General features: G+C 55.0%; 1 protein-coding gene across 1 annotated transcript; it reads left to right on the forward strand.

Annotated features, from left to right (window-relative positions):
- The first annotated feature begins 408 nt into the window (after nucleotides 1-408).
- On the forward strand, nucleotides 409-17933 carry FLOT2 (flotillin 2). The gene is made up of 11 exons (XM_004385357.1): nucleotides 409-559; nucleotides 7288-7369; nucleotides 12856-12946; nucleotides 13970-14093; nucleotides 14541-14659; nucleotides 14778-14891; nucleotides 14992-15111; nucleotides 15201-15415; nucleotides 15834-16017; nucleotides 16382-16531; nucleotides 16643-17933. Exons 1-11 carry the CDS (start codon nucleotides 511-513, stop codon nucleotides 16679-16681), a joined length of 1287 nt encoding a protein of 428 aa, XP_004385414.1. The 5' UTR covers nucleotides 409-510; the 3' UTR covers nucleotides 16682-17933.
- Nucleotides 17934-18388: the final 455 nt, after the last annotated feature.

An 18388-nucleotide genomic window follows, 5' to 3' on the forward strand; every position in this document is an offset into this window, starting at 1 on the left:
ACTGCCAACGTTGAGAATTACGAACTGGGCCCTTTGCAACCATCCAGCTACGTAGTTATAATTACTCCTATTTTACAGACAGAAGATTAGGCTCCAGGGCTAAGGGACTCGCCCAAGGTCTCAGAGCTAGTTAGAGCAGGAGCTGGGATTTGAACCCCAGGCACTCTGGATCCAAGGCTGAGGCTGTTAGGTCAGTGCTGGGAGGCAAGTTAGGGCGGGGCACTTATCACCGAGGTGTCCCGTTAAGGTAGCGGGACGCCTCCCCCGAGTGCCTGACAACTGGGCGCCGCAATCTGGACTCCCTGTAATAAAAACTGTCCGCTGCCCGGGCTCGCGCGTTCCTTCCGCACTCAACTTGCCGGCCCCGCCTTCCGCCGCCACACTTCCGGCGGGGCTGCGACCCCGAAGGGGCACGGGCGGCCGCTGGGGGTGGCGGGATAGGCTGGGCGCGGCCGGTTGCTGTTGTCCAGCTCTCTGCGGTTCCCAAGGGCCCTGCGTCCCGCCGGCGCCATGGGCAATTGTCACACGGTAGGGCCCAACGAGGCGCTGGTGGTTTCAGGTGAGGAGGAAGCGAGGGAGGTGGGTGCTGGAGCGGGGTCTTGGGGTGGGGACTGTGCATGGGAAGGTGGCTGAGGAGGGGTTTCCGGGTGGGTGCAGGGCTGGGGAGGGAACGAGGATGAAGGGCTGGACCAGGAGAGGGGCTCAGAGGATGGAGGGCAGTGCCGGGGCTTGGGGGGCGAGGTTGGGCTGGCAGGTCTTGGGTCTGCGCTCCACAGGGCGCTGGCCTGGGCCGCACCTGGGAGGCCCCCTTCCCGGAAGAGACCTTCATGTCACACTTCGCATGCTCCGCTCCCTCGGGCACCCACCAGGGTCTACCCCTGCCACTGCGTGTTTTTCTGTGTTTAGCCTATCCTTTCTCCGCCTCCTCCCTAAGCAGGGCGTCCCCTCTGCTCCACCGTGGGCCTGGGGGTCCCGAATTGAATCGGTGGAGGGAGGAACCAGTGGTTCCGGGAACATAGCGGTTTGGCTGGATTCCAGCGCCCGGGACTCGGGTGGGTCCAGCAGCTCTGCAGGCAGGTGCCTGTATCGAGGAGGGGTCCTGAGACGTGGATCGTTTCTTGGGGCACAGTCCCCGTTAATTCCGAGCAGGCTGGGGCTTGCCGGGGATTTACTGGTATTGCCCGCCTTGGGAACGCGCTTGCGGCCTCTACAGGTTGGGAAACCGGGCCCTGGGCCGTGCTGCTCTGGAAACGCTGCAAGATTCCGCAATTTCTATATAGGTGCGGCTTGGGGGCTGCAGTATTAGGGGGGTGGGGTAAGGGGAGACTTACCTTAAGGCTGCTATTTAGATTGTATATTTGGGGTGCCTCGGGAGTAGCCGAAGCCTTCAAGTCACTAGTTTGTGCAGCCCCTGGCTCATAGGTGCTGGGGAGGGGGCTGTGTTGCCTGACAGCTTGTAGGCCTGTAGCTGCAGGAATCCCTCACGTCTTACTTCCCGCCATCAATACCGGTTTTCAGTCTGTGTGAAGAGTTGTCAGGGCTGAGCGACTGAAGTGGGTAGAAGAGGGGGCTAGGCCAGGGCTTGTAACTGCCCACCCTTGGGGAGGTATGAGAATCCACTGGGAACTTTCACCCCAAAGCATGACCTCTGGCCCACTTTGGATCTCAAAATTAATCTCACACTGGAACAGGAAATCCCCACCCTCCCTGATCAGGACCCCACTCCTGTTGGGGAGAAAGATACTCCACTCCCCTGAAGACCAGAGACAGCCTGGAGGTCAGGAGAGAGTACACCAGGGCCAAACTTGCTCTTCTAAGATCTGGGCCTGTCTCCCAGCCTCCAACCCTAGAGAAGGCCTTTAGAAAGCCAAAGAAACACACTTTGTTTTTCTTGTGGAGTTTCTTTCTAAAAGTCCAGACTCTGGGCTGAGGGGATAGAAGCTCCAGTTCTGTCTCTGTGGAATGTCCTGAGACTGAGGGGTGAGTGGAGCCCCTAAGACAGACAGCTAGAACCTGGTGCTCAGGTCACAGGCCAATGCAGTGCTAGCTTTGCAGCTGTTTAGGGGGTGGGGAGAAGAGGCCCTGGCTAAGCTTTGAGGGTGATGGAGTCATGGAAGGGCAGAAGAGGAGAGGGAGGGATAATACCTAGCATAATGGTACCTTGGAATTTGAGATGATTTGGTTGAGATGCAGCTCCCTCTTGCGAGTGGACTCCCAGGAGAGCAGAGAAGCTACTCCAGTCCTGCCCTGCCTGCCAGCCTTGTTACTTGGGCCTGCAGCTAAGTGAGGCACCTCAGTCAGCCCCTGTTTCACAAGGAGGATGTGGATACATCTCATGGTCATCTTTTCTACCTGGAAAGTCTGGAAGTTCTTGTTATCTAACCTCCCTCCTTCATTCTGTAACAGAACACCTTTTTCTCTATTTCTACTTACCGGAATTTAGGAGGGTAATCTAAATACTACACTTTTCTTTCATGCCTACAATAGGTAAGAGATTCTTTACCTGGGGTTTATAGATAGAATTTAGAGGTCTGTGAGTTTGGATGGGAAAAAAATTATGTTTTTATTTTCACTAACCTTAACAGAAACTTTGTAATTACGAACGTAAACAAATCATAATAGTATCAGCAGAAATTTTCCTACCACATTGAAATTGTTGCAGGTACCTTGAAAGGTCATCACTACTTTGAAATTAAGCTAGTTATTAGATCAACCAATAGATTTTATAATTTAACGTGTTAATAAAAAAGCACTGATGTTACTATATCACACATTTGGTTGTTTTCGTATTTTGGTAACTTTCAATATAATTTGTTTCTTATGTATTTTTTTAAGTGTATTTAGAAACATCCTGAGAGGGGGGTCCTTAGGCATTGCCAGACTACTAAAGGGGTTTGTGGCTCAAAAAAGACTAAAACCAGTTGCCATCACGTCAGCTCCAACTCATGTCAATCCCATGTGTGTCAGAGTAGAACTGTGCTTTACAGGGTTTTCAATTTCTGACTTTTCAGAAGTAGATCACCAGGCCTTTCTTCCAAGGCACCTCTGGGTGGACTTGAACCTTTCAGTTAGCAGCCAAGTGCATTAACAACGTTTGCACTACCTAAGGACTAAAACCCCGTTATAGTTTATGGTGTTCTTGGCTGTTGGTGGTTGCCATCGAGTGGATTCCGACTCAAGGTAACCCCACGTGTTACAGGGTAGAACTTCTCCATAGAGTTTCTTGGTTGTAATCTTTTTTTTTTTTATTGTTGTAAAAACACATATAATACCACATTTTCCAGTTCAGCACTTTTCAGGTGTACACTTTAGTGATATCAGTGACATAATCATGTTGTACAACAACTACCCACACTGCTTCTTAAACAACGGCTCCCCTTCCCCTTCCTCCTTCCCACCGCTGGTAACCGCTAGCAAACTTCAGTCGCTATACATTTGACTTGACTGTAATCTTTTTTTTTAATTTTTTCCCATACAAAAATTGATACATACATTGTTATGTGACTCTAATTGCTCTCCCCATACTGTGACAGCACACTCCTCCTTTCCACCCGATTTCCCATGTCCATTCAACCAGCTCCTAAACCTCTCTCCTTCCCATCTCACCTCTGAACAGAAGCTGCCCGTTTAGTCTCTTGTATCTACCTGAGCTAAGTGGCACACTCCTCATGAGTATCACTTTATGTCCCACAGTCCATTCCAATCCCTGTCTGAAGAGTTGGCCTCGGAACTTGTTTTAGTTCTGGGCTGATAGAGAATCCAGGGGCCGTGCTTCCTGGGGTTCCTCCAGTCTCACTCAGACCATTAAGTCTGGTCTTCTTACTAGAATTTGAGTTCTGCACCCCACCTTTCTCCTGCTCCATCCAGGACTCTCTATTGCATTCCCTGTCAGGGCGGTCATTGGTGGTAGCCGGGCACCGTCTAGTTCTTCTGGTCTCAGGCTGATGAAGTCTCTGGATTATGTGACTTGGCTGTAATCTTAATGGATCGCCAGGTCTTTTCTTTCTCAGTACTGCTGGTTGAATTCAAACCACCAATATTTAGGTGCAAACTGTTTGCACTCCTCAGGGAAGAATAAGGTGGAGGAGAGGGAGGAAGGGAAGGGAGTGTTGCTGGGAGGGCAGAGGTCAGGCTGTGTCTGGGGAGGGGCTGAGATTATTTTGTAGGGTTGTCTTGGGGTATGTTGTGGTCCTTCAGTTTAAGGCCAGAGCAAGCAAATGCACATTGGGTTAGAAGTGAGATAAAACTAGGAAGAACTTGCGGGTCTCAAGATGAGTGAGAGCTAGGGAGCTCAAGAAGAGGCACCTAGAGTGTCCTCTTTTGGGAACGGTGCTCAGGCTGAGAATACCTGGGAAGCTGGGAGGATGCCTTCCCAAGGAGGAGACTGCTAGGGATGGGGCAGCCTGGCATTCCCAGCTTCCTGTTGCTATCCCTGGGAACCTGGCCATGTCTTCCTTGGCCAAGGTCCAGCTTAAGCTATGGCAGCCTGCTCCCAATGTCAAAGAATAAGTTAAAGGTAAAGGGAAGACACCCCTTCAGCCCCCTCCATTCCACCCCACCACTACAACCTCCTTCACAAAGCCCCCTGGAACAGGCTGGAGGCAGCCGTGCCCCGCCCCTGGCAGGCCAGAAGAGGTGGAAGAGGGACAAGCTGTGATTTTTGTCCCTCCTTCAGTTTCACTTGATCCCATGATGGTTGGGTTTCAGATTGACTGCTTGTCCTCAGAGGCCTCCCTACCCTACTTCCCAGGGCAGACAAGCCTGCAGTGGCTTACGTCGAGCAGCAGCCCTGTGGACAGGTATTTCTACCCCAGAGAAACAGACAGAGACCTAAGACTTCCTCTTCCCATCCCTACCAACACTGTGGGCTCCCTCCACCCTGTGCACAGCAGGCCTAGGAAACCGAGTGACTGGCTGGGGAGCATGAGCAGTCTCAGCTCTCCAGCCTTACAAGTCCTCCCCACTAGGGTATCTTTGTTCCTTCACTCCCCCCATCCAAAACTTGGCCCCGCTCACTTTTCCCTCCGTTGTCTCTGGTTGTTGGCCTTACCGCCCACCCAAACCAGGGCTCTAGAGCTGCACTGTCCAATATAGTAGCCACTGAAGGAGCCCTGGTGACACAATGGTTAAGTGCTCAGCTGCTAACAGTAAAGTCAGCAGTTGGAACCCACCTTCGGCTCTGTGGAAGAAAAGACCTGGCAATCTGTTCCCGTAAAGACTGCAGCCTAAGAAACCCTATGAGGCATTTCTACTCTGTCCTGTAGGGTCGCTATGAGTTGGAATCGACTCAGTGGCACACAACAACAGCAGCCACATGTGGCTATTTAAATGAATTTAAATTAAAAATTCCGTCCCTCAGTCATACCAGCTGCTTTTCAAGTGCTCAGTAGCCACATGTGGCTAGGGCAGCTGTATTGCTGAGCACAGATATAGAACATTTCCAACATCGCAGAAAGTTCTCTTGAACAGTACTGCTGTAGAAGTTACCCCCACTCTCTCTTTCCTCCCCCTCTACATCAACCACCAGGTCTTGCCTGAGTTACTGCAAGAGGCTTCTACCCAGTCACCCTGACTTCCAGGATCTTCCTCCTTGTGCAAAGTGGTTTTTTTAAAAAGCAAATCTAGCTTTGTTGCTCCCCACCTTAATTCCCTGTGCCCCCCTGCCCCCATCACTTACACGGAGTAAGGCCACAGCTCCTCAGCCTGACAGGCAGGACACACCCTGATTTGCCCTCTGCCCCTCCACCCCACCGTGTCCTCTGCTGTGCGTCCTTGGCTGTATAAAACCTATACCTTTGATCTTGGGAGGCACACACCTGAGGCTTTTACGAAAGCCCAAGTTTGTGAACATGGAAACAATGACACCCATTGTCTTTTTCCCAAATCACATTTCCTTCAATTCATGTGTTTCCTGTACATTTCTTTGCACTGCAAGTTAATTGTATCTCAGCTTTTACTAAATTTTTTTTTTTTTTTTAGCTTGATGACTAATTTAGGCATTGGCGGGAGGGTCCAGTACAAGAATTTCAGGAATTGATGTGTCTCGTTTCTACATACAGACTATGCCAAACTAGTTCACATGGATCGGGTCATGCTGAATTAGACATTTTACTTAGTTGCTACTAAGTTCCCAGTTTAGATCTTCTCACTTTCCCTTCACTTCTCCTGTTGGTACCACCAGTTGGTTTTTGTTTTGAAGCCTTTCTTTCTCTACCCCCTCCCACAAGAGGAACAACCCAAAAAAAAAAGAAAAACCCAGACACATTGCCATCCAGTGAATTCCAACTCATAGTGACCCTAAAGGACAGGGTAAAACTTCCCCATTGGGTTTGCAAGGCTGTCATCTTTACAGAAGTAGACTGCCACATCTTTCTCCCACGGAGCAGCTAGTGGGTTTGAATCGCTGACCTTTCAGTTAGCAGCCTAGCCCTTTAACCACTACACCACCAGGGCTCCTTAAGAGGAACAAAGAACCTCTAAAAGCCCCAGGGATAGAGACCCAGCCTCCCTGAGATGCCCTGCCTTTGCTGGGAGACCCCCCTCCTGCCACCAGCCTCCCTGGGCTGGTCCACCCTCTGCTTTCCCTCTCTGTCTGCGTACACCCTGATGGCAGGCAAACCACGTGGTATTACAGTCATCTCAGGAAAAGGTCTCACCTCTTAGGCTCACCTCCTCCAAGACAGGAAGTATATTTTCATCTCTATATCCTTAACGTATAAAAATACTCTACTTGTTTGTTGAATGAATTAAGGGATGGTTGAATGAAAACTGGAGTCCCTGGGTGGTGCAAGCCGTTAATGCACCCAGCTGCTAACTGAAAGGTTGGAAGTTCAAGTCCACTCATAGGTGCCTCAGAAGAAAGGCCTGGTTGTCTACTTCCAAAAAACCAGCCATCCAATATCTCTATGGAGCAGAGTTCTATGTTGACACACATGGGGTTGCCATGAGTTGCAGTCAAGCCATTGGCAACTGGTGGTTTTTGAATGGAAAATGAAAGTTTTTCCTGACTGCTGACCTGTTCTGTTTCCTGGAAACACTAATATTCTGAACCACTCGTTAGATATTAGTTCCTCTTTATGCAAATTTCCTGTGTCCTAAACTAGATCTAAGGCTCCTTAAGGGCAGGGAGACTGTGTCTCCCATTGATGTATACCTCAGCCCCTGGCACCCAGCAGTGGGAGTTGTCAAGTCTCAGAGCAGAATAAAGGACCAAAGTTGCTGTCAGAGGGATGGAGGGTGGACAGGCCCAAGAGCTGACTGACAGCAGTGATTTGCTTTACTCCCCAGGGGGCTGTTGCGGTTCTGACTATAAACAGTACGTGTTCGGCGGCTGGGCCTGGGCCTGGTGGTGTATCTCCGACACACAGAGGTAAGGGCCTGGAGGCTTGGGAACCTGTCATCCTGCTGAGCAGGGGAGAAAGGGCTTCCCAGCGTTCCCCCACTGCACCCCATGGGTCAGCTAGAGCATCTGCCATTTGTCACGTTCCGTTCTGGGGGGTGGGGGCCTCCTAACAAGCAGGTGAAATAAGCTGCACAGGGATGCAGGAGGGCTGCATCAGGAAGGTCTGTCCGTGGGTGCCACCCCCTTAATGGGTGCTCTTTCCCACTGGAGGCTGGCATCACTTTTGTCCCAGGGAATTCAGGGCCATACCTAGGCAGAATCCCAATTTCCTGATTCTAGCTCAAAGTTAGTCAAGAACCCTTAATTTTACACCCAGTTTGGATAGGATTTGCTGTGCAGACCCTAGGACCATTCAGGCAGGTTCCATGGGCAGAGAGCAGGCAGAGATAGGTGGCAGAGAATGGATGTACAGTCTGAAGTGGCTCTGTAACAAGTCCAATTTAGGGACAAGGGGCAGGGATCTAAGGGATCGCTGCCTCCCTGGTGGCATAGTGGTTAAGAGCTTGGCTGCTAACCAAAAGATCAGCGGTTCAAATCCACCATCTGCTCCTTGGAAACCCTATGGGCCAGTTCTGCTCTGTTCTGTAGGGTCACTATGAGTCAGAAGCGACTCGACAGCACCTCACTACAACAACAACGTTATTGGAGCCCTGCTGGTGCAGTGGTTAAAAGCTCAGGCTGCTAACCAAAAGATCAGCGGTTCAAATCCACCAGCCGCCCCTTGGAAACCCTAGGGGGCACGTCTGCTCTGTCCTGTAGGATTGCGATGAGTCGGAATCGACTCAACAGCAACGGGTTTAATGTTTTTGGTTTTTTATGTTGTTGTTAGCTGCTGTTGAATCGGCCCTGGACCTCCTGAATCAGTCTGGAAAGACTAGAGGAGGGGAGATTTCAGCTCCCCAGAGGGCCACCATCATACTCTCCCTGCTAGCTCCCCTTGCCACCTGAGTATGGGGCATCTGAGGGACCCAGATCCATCCAGGCCAGGACTCAGGCAACAAGGGCAGCAAGCTGTGAATGTGTGGGCATGTTGCTGGGGGGGGGGCGCTCATCCCAAAGGGGAAGCGATGGAGATTCCAGTCATCAGAGAAAAGCCCCACGTCTTTACCAAGCTGCTAGTGCCTAGGGCCCCCGGAGGCTAGGGGCATCTGCTGGGTTGGAGGGATTGGGAAGCATGTCACACCTTTTTAATTTCACTGACTTCCCAGTAACACCCTCCACTCTCCCATCTCTCCCCACACTCTCCCCTGCCTAAGTTGAGGGATCCTGAGGGACTCTTCTGTTCCAAGGCCAAAAGTGTCTCAGAGAAATCAATATTGGCCACAGCATCCACTCATGAGGAACTGAGCACTCCTCAGTGGGCCAGTAGCCTGTGGGGAGACACTGCCACCCTACCCCACCCCCCAGGCAGTCCCAGAACAACAGAGTATCTTGTCCACACACCCCCACTAAGCACCTCGACTTACAGCTGGGCCCAGAGAGTGTGCAGCTTGCCCAGAGACCTGTGCAGCATGGGCATCCACTGCCTGTGCCAACGCCCTTCAGGCCTTTCTCCATGTTCTCGATCTCCCTCGCTCACCCTCTTCATGCTCTGGGGAGCAGAGCCCGGGACAGGAGGGAGGGCCCTCCAGGCCTCTCTGACAGTGGGTTTGGAAGTGAAGGGGGAGGGCCTTGTACCTTGTCCTAGGAAACGATCTCACACCCAAGGTCAGCATCTTCCTTCTGGTCCCCCTCACTGGGTGGTCTGAGCCTGCAGCCCTTCCCCCTCTTGGACTCTTTTCTGGGGGGGCATCCCCTTCCGCCACCCTAGCCTGCTTGGGGGACATCTGGACCGTGGTCCCCAACCTGGAGCCTTCATATCTCCAGGCTGGCAGGAGCCTCTCAGGCCAGTGTAGAGGCTTCTAGCCCAGCCTGGACACTCAAACTTTTGAGGTTGCAGCCAGCCTATATGTCACCCACCCCCGATGTCAGCCATTCTTCCTCCAGACTCCATGAAGTGTCCCTCCTACTGCACTTTGCTGCTCATCCTGTACTGTCACGAGGCCCTGATGTGGACAGTACTGTCTCCCCTACCTGAGCTACTCCTCCACCTCTGGCATCTGAGCTGCAGCCTCCTGTCTTCCTCCCCTCCTCCCTTCCCTCCCTGCCTCTCTACCACTTCCCTTCCACTTCCTTTCCCAGAAGAGAACTTGATGGGTTTCTGTCTAAGGTGGGTCATGAGTCCTCTTAGGCCCAGGGGTGCTAGTGTTAGGGGCTCGAATGAAGGCAACCTTTGCATGTCTGCATGGCCAGAGCCCCCAAGGCTGGCACTGTGAGAGGGACCCCTCCCAGAGTGCAGGTAGGGGTTCCATGTTGCCTACTGCTCCCCACCTCCTCTGCCCCACCAACCCGCCTGCTTCTGCCCCTTCAGCCTCAGGCTTTGTCCTCCCTTTATCTTGTTTAAGGAAACCTTCCATGCCGTTCACAGCCTGGCCTCTGCCTGGACCATCACCCTGCACACATGCACGCACACTGTCCTAGGAAGGCCCAGCCAGTGTGAGTCAGGTCACTTCCAGGCACCTTGTTCTCTTTGCCGGGATAGCCTTCTCTGCCTAGACCTAACTTTGGAGATTTCAAAGTGCATTACTCCCTCACCTCTCAGTTGTCCCTGTGAATATTCTGGCAGTGGCAAACTTTCTCCCCCTAACTTCCTTGACTCCCCAAATTAACACATTCAATATTTTCTCTGAGCCGTTTTCTGGCCCTAAATTGCCTTCTCCGTGCTGTGTAGCACAGACCTCAAGTGTTTGTGCTCTGAGCAGGATTCAGTATTTTCTGTGACTCGTTAATCCCCAGAGTGGCCTTTCCCCCTCCCAATGTCTAGAAATGCAGGCTTGCCTGTGTGTGGAGGGTTACCCCAAGGCCACGTCCCTGAGATTGTGCCAGGAATCTCCTGGGAAAGTGAGGTGGGGAACCCCGGTACCCTGCAGACAGGCCTCCCGAGCTCAGGCTGTGGGCCAGGGCCTCAGCAGGGCTCTCCCTGAGCCCAGCAGCTCTGCATTAGAAGGGCATTAGGCTAGAGAAGAGGCCCAGAGACCTCAGGCCCGCGAGAGGGTGCCTCTGCCCTCCCACAGCCCTAGGCTAAGCTGGCAGTGGGGGATTGAAGCATGGAGAGAGCACCTGCGCCTGCCCCCAGGCATCAGGCATTGGTGCTTGTCTGGTAACCACTGTGTGTGTTTGCTGTGTCCCTTCCTACCTCTTCCTGTCCCTACCTCTCCCTACCCCCTGGCTGCTCCTCAGACTGTCTCTGGAGGTTATGACCATCCTGTGTCGCTGTGAGAATATTGAGACGTCGGAGGGGGTCCCGCTATTCGTAACAGGGGTTGCACAGGTAATAACCCACCTGCTTCCTCCTCTGTGTCTAACGTTTTCTTCCTGCCCCATTGGGGCCTGGCAGGCAGGACCTGGACAGACTTCCTCCTGATCAGGCACCTCCCTCTCCTCTGCCCCTCCCCTCTGCTGCTCTGGGTGCAAAGGCGACCACAGCCAGGATGGATCCCTGTAGACTCAGACCCCTCGCACTCGTCCACTGGGGCTGCACGTGGGGAAAGAGCAAGGGATTATGGAAGCTCTGCCAAGTCCACCAGTGGGTCTCCCTGAATGCCTCACTTGGGAGGGAGTTGAAGCAGAACAGATAAGAAGACAAAGCTCTTATGCGACAGAGCTGACTGTCCAGGTGGGGCGGGCTCAGTTCTACCCACCCTGCTGAGGTTCTGATCCTTCTCGGCACAGGCACCATGAACCCCTTGCTAGTCCCTTTTCCAGGCCCAGTGTCAGGCCCCAGTCCTCTCTGCAAGACCAGGAGATGGGACCCACAGAGAACTGTGTTCATCCAGCCCCTGGGCTCCTCCTCAGCTTCTGAGTATAATCTCCATGACAGGCTTGAGGGGAAAGGTTTGTGACTGGGCCTCAGTTTTCTCATCCCTGAAATGGGGAGAATCATGCCCTCTTTCTGCCTTGTAAGGGTATTGAAAAGGCAAATAAAATGATGAGGGATTTGGGATTTTTGGAAAAGAAGTGCTAGAGATACCCAAGCTTTATTATTAATACCATCTCACTTTGAAAAGCAAGTGAAGCTAGTGACTTGCTCTTCAATCCCATCCAGCATGGCTGGTGAAAGCCATTCTTGGGCCAGGGTATTAAGTAACTCCAAGTGACTTCTCTCTGATGTGCAGGTTCCCATCTTCATTGCTTCATTCGCCAGCTCTTTACTGAGCACCTTCTCAGTTCCAGGCACTGGGGGTGCAGCCGTGAACGTGAAAACATCCCTGTCCCCTTAGAGTCTGCATCCCAGTGGAAGAGAACTAGCCGTCATCTCCCTCTGCCCCCTCCTTCTGCACTAAAGAGCCCCTCAGACTTCTCAGGCAAAAATCTTCCCCAACCACTTCCTTCCCCACCCATCCTGCCATCTCTAATCAGGAAGGGGACCATCCCCTAAATCTAATCAGCCCCTGGAGCTGTGGGAGGGCAAGTTTCAGGGCACAGCCTGAGGAGAAGCTCCAGAGCATCTTGTGTGGAATGGGCACCACCCAAGCCCCCCTCGACACCCCACGTGAAGCAGCCCCACCCCCCTCCAAGCCCACTATACTACTCAAGACATCTGTAGATGTCCTGGTCCTTGTCAGGCTGGGTGACTGTGGACCCTGGAGGAGTCAGTTGTCTGGGCATCTGAGGGTTCGCGCTTCTTGGCCAGGATACTCTCAGGTGTCCCCAGCCTGTGTCCCCCACATGTTCTGCCTGGGCCCAACACCAGAGGGCGGGCTTCAAGTCAGAGCCTGTTGCCCAGTGGAGGGACCTGGCAGGGCTTCCCTGGCAGGGCTTCCCTGGCAGGGGCAGGTGCAGGACCACTTCCCCCTCGGCCCAGCAGTGGGCATACTCCTATCCCCTGCCAGGATGCCAAGCTACCAGGAAGAGCTTTCTAGGCAGTCACCTGCAGCATCCAGAGAAGGGGTGACGGTCCCCTGGGGGTGTTCACATGGCGCCCATGGCCAGCCTACACGGCAGGGCCTGGAGTACCAACACCATCTGCTCCCTCAGGACATGCACACACAGCACACCAGGGCTCTTCCCTACCCCACCAGCCTTCAGACCACCCCCAGCCACCTCTTGTCCACTTCATCTTCCCCACCATTCAGGCCAGGCTGATTTGAGCAAAGGTAGTGTGTGCACATGGGTAGCACACTCACACTCCTTCCCTGGGGCCACCTGCACCCACCCTGCCCTCCCACCCACTGCCTTCTGACACACTCCCAGACTAATCTGGTGCTGAAACCCCTTGGGAAATCCTCCCCAACCTCATCCTCAACAGGACCCTTGGCCCTTCCCAGCTGGAGCAGTGAGGTGCCGAACTCGTTCCTCACACCCCCAGGCCCCGGGCCCCCAGACCTATGCCCCTGTTTTGCGTTTCTTGGCAGGATTTCCCTAGAGATTATGACGTTGCAGCCCCGCTGCGAGGACGTAGAGACGGCCGAGGGGGTAGCTTTAACTGTGACGGGTGTCGCCCAGGTATAGTAACTCAGCAGCCCCTCGCATGTCCGTTGAGCTGCCTCATCCCCGTGCTGGGATTTGGGGGGAGGAGGAGAGGACAGCAGCCAGGGGCAGTCTCCCTCCAGCACCCTGCCCCGTGACCCAAGAGAGGGTCGTCACCACTGGAACATGCTCACGCGGCCCCCTTGGCCACCCAGCAGGACTAACAGACACCTCTTCTCTCCTCAGCGGGCCCGCGAGGGACGGAACCAGTGCTGAGGGCTCCTGTCTTACTAACCCTTCCCCACATTCTTTGCAGGTGTCAGCAATGCCAAGCCCTAGAATCCAGGCCTTCCCTGTCCCCTGGGCAGGGGGGTGGCAGGGTGGGGCCCAGGGGAGAGACAACGTGAAGCAGAGGACGCTCTGGACTCTGGGAGTCGGAGCCTGCGTTATAGTCCCCGCTTGGATGCAGGGGTGAGGGGCCTCCTGCCCTGTCCTACTCCACCTCTCGACTTCACAGGGAAAGGAGGGTTAACATGCTCCTGGCCTCCAGTGAGGGGGGCCATTGGGTGAGAACCTGAGGAAGGAAAGGCGGGAGAACACACACCCTCGGTGGCATTCCCTCCGGCCTGTCCGCTGCCCTGTCTAGACTCTTTCCCAGTCTGTCTGTCTGTGCCCTTGTTGTTCATTCTCCTTTTCACAGTCCCTGCCTGTCAAGCCTGAGGGTCTCCCACATGTGGGGCATCCTCGGGTGCCTGCTGGGGAGGGGTTGGTTAGTGGGGAAACAGTGGGCTAGAGGGGTGGGGGACAAGCCCCAGGTACCCGGGAGAGAGGCCACATGTGGGCCTGGGACTGCCAGTGAGGGTGAAGTGTCTCCGTAGCTGGAGAATTCCTTAAGCTGCTGCCTCCCCCCGGGGGCTCAGAGCAACTCCTGTCCCCAACCCCTGGGGCCTTCAGGTCTGAAAAAGGCCCGGGCACAGTTACCACGCCCACACCTCTGGGTCTGGGACCTCCATGTTCCTCCCACCAGCCTGGCTCAGGTGCTTGTTTGACCACCGGCAGGTGAAGATCATGACGGAGAAGGAGCTCTTGGCCGTGGCCTGCGAGCAGTTCCTGGGCAAGAATGTGCAGGACATCAAGAACGTCGTCCTGCAGACCCTGGAGGGGCACCTGCGCTCCATCCTTGGTGAGGCCCTGCCCCGCCCAGGGGCCCCACGACTGCCTCCCAGGAGCCCCACAGGGCCCCTTACTCTCTGAGCCAACCCAGGATTGGGGTGGGGAGGATGCTGGGCGGGGCGGGGCAGGGCCTTTCAGTCCTACCAAGATTTCGAGCTGCAAAGCTGAGACATATTCCCTCAAGTGCGTCACTTCAGAACTTCAGGCGACTGAGTGAAGGTGAGGGCAGTGGGGGGAGGGGACATGCCAGTCTGCTCAGGAACCTGGAGCTGTTTGGGATGCTTTTCCCTCATCCAGCCTGGACTCTGCAGAAGGAGGCTGAGTGTGAAACACTGTTAGCAAGAAACCCCAGGAAGGCCTGTCTGGGTCTGCACACCTACACCTCTCCGTGCATGCCTCCTTCCCTCCCTGCTGGCTAGGCCCCTGAGGAGCCAGCCCATGATCCCTCTGCCCCCAGGGACCCTGACTGTGGAGCAGATTTATCAGGACCGAGACCAGTTCGCCAAGCTGGTGCGGGAGGTGGCAGCCCCTGACGTCGGCCGTATGGGCATCGAGATCCTCAGCTTCACCATCAAGGTGCGGCGTGATGGGAGAGCCACGTCCCCTAGCGTCTGTCTGGGAGATGGACACTTGGCGGGAAGGGCACCTTTGTGCCTGTGGCTGTTCCCGGAGATGACTCACCCTCCCTCCCCAGGACGTGTATGACAAAGTGGACTATCTGAGCTCCCTGGGCAAGACGCAGACTGCCGTGGTGCAGAGAGATGCCGACATTGGCGTGGCTGAGGCTGAGCGGGACGCGGGCATCAGGGTATGTGGGATTTTCTTCCCACCCCCAGGGACAGGGAGTTCAGGGCCAGTGGGACCATATCCCCTCAGGGACGCTCAGCACCTGCTCCTCCACCTGCCAGGAAGCCGAGTGCAAGAAGGAGATGCTAGATGTGAAGTTCATGGCAGACACCAAGATCGCCGACTCCAAGCGAGCCTTTGAGCTGCAAAAGTCCGCCTTCAGTGAAGAGGTCAATATCAAGGTGAGAGGCCATGGGGCATCCTGGGGTGGGGCTCAGGGCCCAAGACTTGGTGTCCAGCCTCTGACGTGCCAACCACACACCTTCCATAGACGGCCGAGGCCCAGCTGGCCTACGAGCTGCAAGGGGCACGTGAGCAGCAGAAGATCCGGCAGGAAGAAATCGAGATCGAGGTTGTGCAGCGCAAGAAGCAGATCGCGGTGGAGGCACAGGAGATCCTGCGCACAGACAAGGAGCTCATTGCCACTGTGCACCGTCCGGCTGAGGCTGAGGCCCACCGCATACAGCAGATCGCCGAGGGTGAAAAGTGAGTGCCTCCCCATGTCAGGGTCAGGGGTCAGGCAGGGCCCTACAGCCTCTTCTGCCGACGGTACTCCCTCCACTCTCCCGACCACAGCTTAGAAGTCACTTCTCCCCCGAGTCTGTTTACTCACCGTGAAGTAGGGACAATGCCACCTTCCCCATAGAATTGTGTAAGACTCAACTAGATACAAGAGATTTGAGTGCTTGGCGTAGTGCTTGGCACAGGGCACCCTGGTTGGTGCTCTCTGCCACCTGCACCTGGTAGCTGGTGGCCTCTTTCTGGCCAGAGCCAGAAGGTCCCCTTTTCAGTGTCCCCCACCCCCAACACCTGCCAGAGCAGAGGGCTTAAGGGCTTACCGGCTCCCAGGCAGGCCTAGAGATCCTGATACACTCACTGCGCCCACCCACTCGGGCTCCCTCAGGGTGAAGCAGGTCCTTTTGGCGCAGGCAGAGGCTGAGAAGATCCGCAAAATCGGGGAGGCGGAGGCTGCAGTCATTGAGGCGATGGGCAAGGGAGAGGCTGAGCGGATGAAACTCAAAGCTGAAGCCTACCGGAAATACGGGGACGCAGCCAAGATGGCCTTGGTGCTGGAGGCCCTGCCCCAGGTGAGGCTCCCACACCGGGCTGGGACTCAAGTGGCCTGACCAATGGAGGCTGTCAGGCCTGGATTCGAGTCCCCTAGCTTGACTAGCTGGGCAAGTGCCAGAACTTCTCAGACTTGTCAGTAACACACAGCATCAGGCTGACTGGAAGGGTTAAACGAGGAAAATACGCAGCCGGGAGCAGGAACAATACAACAGGCATAGGCTCATCCCTGGCCCACTGGGCCTGTCTGATTGCCCTGGCTTGCAAATAAGGGCCAGTCCAGGCTGCTTTGGGGTCTGGTGAGGTAGAGAGGCAGGGAGAAAGCAGATGTTTGACAGATGGAGTCAGAGCACTAACCAAGCTCTCTTCCCACCCACCTCCTAGATTGCTGCCAAAATCGCCTCCCCACTGACCAAAGTCGATGAGATTGTGGTCCTCAGTGGGGACAACAGCAAGGTAGCATCAGAAGTGAACCGACTGCTGGCCGAGCTGCCTGCCTGTGTGCACGCCCTCACAGGTGTGGACCTATCTAAGGTGTGTACCCAGCCGGATAGGGGGTGGCCTGGGCAGCCCATGGGACTAGCCCAGGTGGAGCAGTCCTGGGCCCCAGAGCTATGACCTCACTGGGATCTCCCATCCTTGCAGATACCCCTGATCCAGAAGGCCACTGGTGCACAGGTGTGAGGCTCGCAGGCCCACACCCTTCAGCAGCCACCTGCCCCTTCCTCCAGCACCTGGTGTAATACCACAGGGACAACGGGAACGTTACTGGCTCTGGTGCCTTATTTTGTAGGGACCAGAAGTGCTGCGTGTTCAGGCCATCTCTGGCTGTCTTCCCTTCTTCCCTCCTGTCTCTGTCTGTCTCCCTCTGCCTTTCCACGGCCCCATATATTCACTTTCACTGCCACGTTCATCTGATGGTCTCTTTCACCCTCACGTCCCTGTGTGTCTCTTCTTCTGTCTGTCTCCCTCTCTTTTCCCTCCCACTCCCTACATACATCACGTAGTTTAAGCTGAAGATGTTTATTATATTCACTGTCTGTCTGTGGGGTGCGGCCCTGCTGCTCCTCAGAATCCTGGTGCCTTGAAGTTCTCCGTGCATCTGTCCGTCCTCCCTATGCCCTTGCCCAGAGCTCTGCATGGGTGCAGGGGTTCTGGGTAGGACGGCCACCCTTCCCACCCCTGGCCTGGTCTTCCCAGCCCTACGCCCTGCCCCAAGGAAGCCCTGGCCTTAGCTGCTGCTGCCCCTCCCTCTGGGCCTGGGTAGCCGTGGCCTCAGGACCCAGGGCCACTGCCCTTCTCTCCCCCTCCCCCAGCCCCAGGCCTGATCTCATACTCCAGCCCTGTCTCCCCCACACCAGGGGCACAGAGGGAAGGCCTCCTGTCTGTAGCAGCTCCCTCAGTTTACTGCTGCCTTAGGAGGCCCCTGCTTGTGCTCCGGGAAGTCAAGTCCCCTTCATGGGCATGTCCCTGCTAGGTGGGGAGAGTTTGGTCTCAACTCTGCTAAGCCTTTCTGGGATCGGGGCCAGGCCAGTGGGGACAGGAAAGTATGTAGACTTTTCCCGCTAGGGCTGTGCTGCCTTGGCTATCGGGCCCTGCCAGCAGACAAGGCTGTGTACAGAACTGAGTGCTGCAGGCTGGCCAGGCCCCATACCCCCTGTGCCATCTTTCTTTCTGGCCAAGTGGCAGGGTTCCAGCAATGCGGAAGCTGCCCAATCCTCTCTCTCCTTGCTCCGGTGGAGACAGAAGAGCCCAGGCCCAAGTGTCCTGGCAGGGGTGCTGTGGGTGTCCTTTGGTCCTAATCCCCCACTCCTGGTTCTGCCCCAGCCTGTGTAGCTGTTCCTGCATGTGGATGCTGCATGTCTGGTCTGGGGCTTGGATGCTGCACTGCCCCACCACCTGTCCCATCTGGTATAATAAAGATCTTTTATGCCCACCCCTGCATTGTGTCTTCTGTGAGGGAAGAGACGGAACCAAGAACCGACCAGGTCCCCCACATTTAACACCCATCAGCTTCAACCCAGCCTTTTGCCTGTTCTTCCCCATCCTAGCCACTGGGTGGTGTTGGCACATTGGCCATACCGCACAACAGCCCTGGTTGCCCTGAGTCTATTCCAGCTCATAGTGATCCTATAGGAAGGACAGGGTAGGACCGCCCTATAGTGTTTCCAAGCCAGCCAAGCAGACTGCTGCATCTTTTTCCTGTGGAGCAGGTGGTGGGTTCAAACTGCCGATCTTTCAGTTAGCAGCCAAGCACTTTAACCACTGCGCCACCAGGGCTTCCACAGCACCCCAGTGCACTGTTACTAGCCAAGGTGCCAAGGCCAGACCTGAGCTGTGGAAGACCTGGCTTCACTGCAGGCAGAAGGTGGAGGCGTGCCTGGCTAGGTT

Source organism: Trichechus manatus, unplaced genomic scaffold (assembly GCF_000243295.1).
Source record: "Trichechus manatus latirostris isolate Lorelei unplaced genomic scaffold, TriManLat1.0 scaffold00138, whole genome shotgun sequence".
In the NCBI taxonomy this organism is placed as follows: Eukaryota; Metazoa; Chordata; class Mammalia; order Sirenia; family Trichechidae; genus Trichechus; species Trichechus manatus.

Bases quoted from the DNA above. Each gene is read 5' to 3' on its own strand.
- FLOT2 (XM_004385357.1), top strand. From the start codon at position 511: ATGGGCAATTGTCACACGGTAGGGCCCAACGAGGCGCTGGTGGTTTCA. The intron at 14,892-14,991 runs GTATGTGGGATT...TCCACCTGCCAG, and splicing joins AGCGGGACGCGGGCATCAGG to GAAGCCGAGTGCAAGAAGGA. The intron at 16,532-16,642 runs GTGTGTACCCAG...CCATCCTTGCAG, and splicing joins CAGGTGTGGACCTATCTAAG to ATACCCCTGATCCAGAAGGC.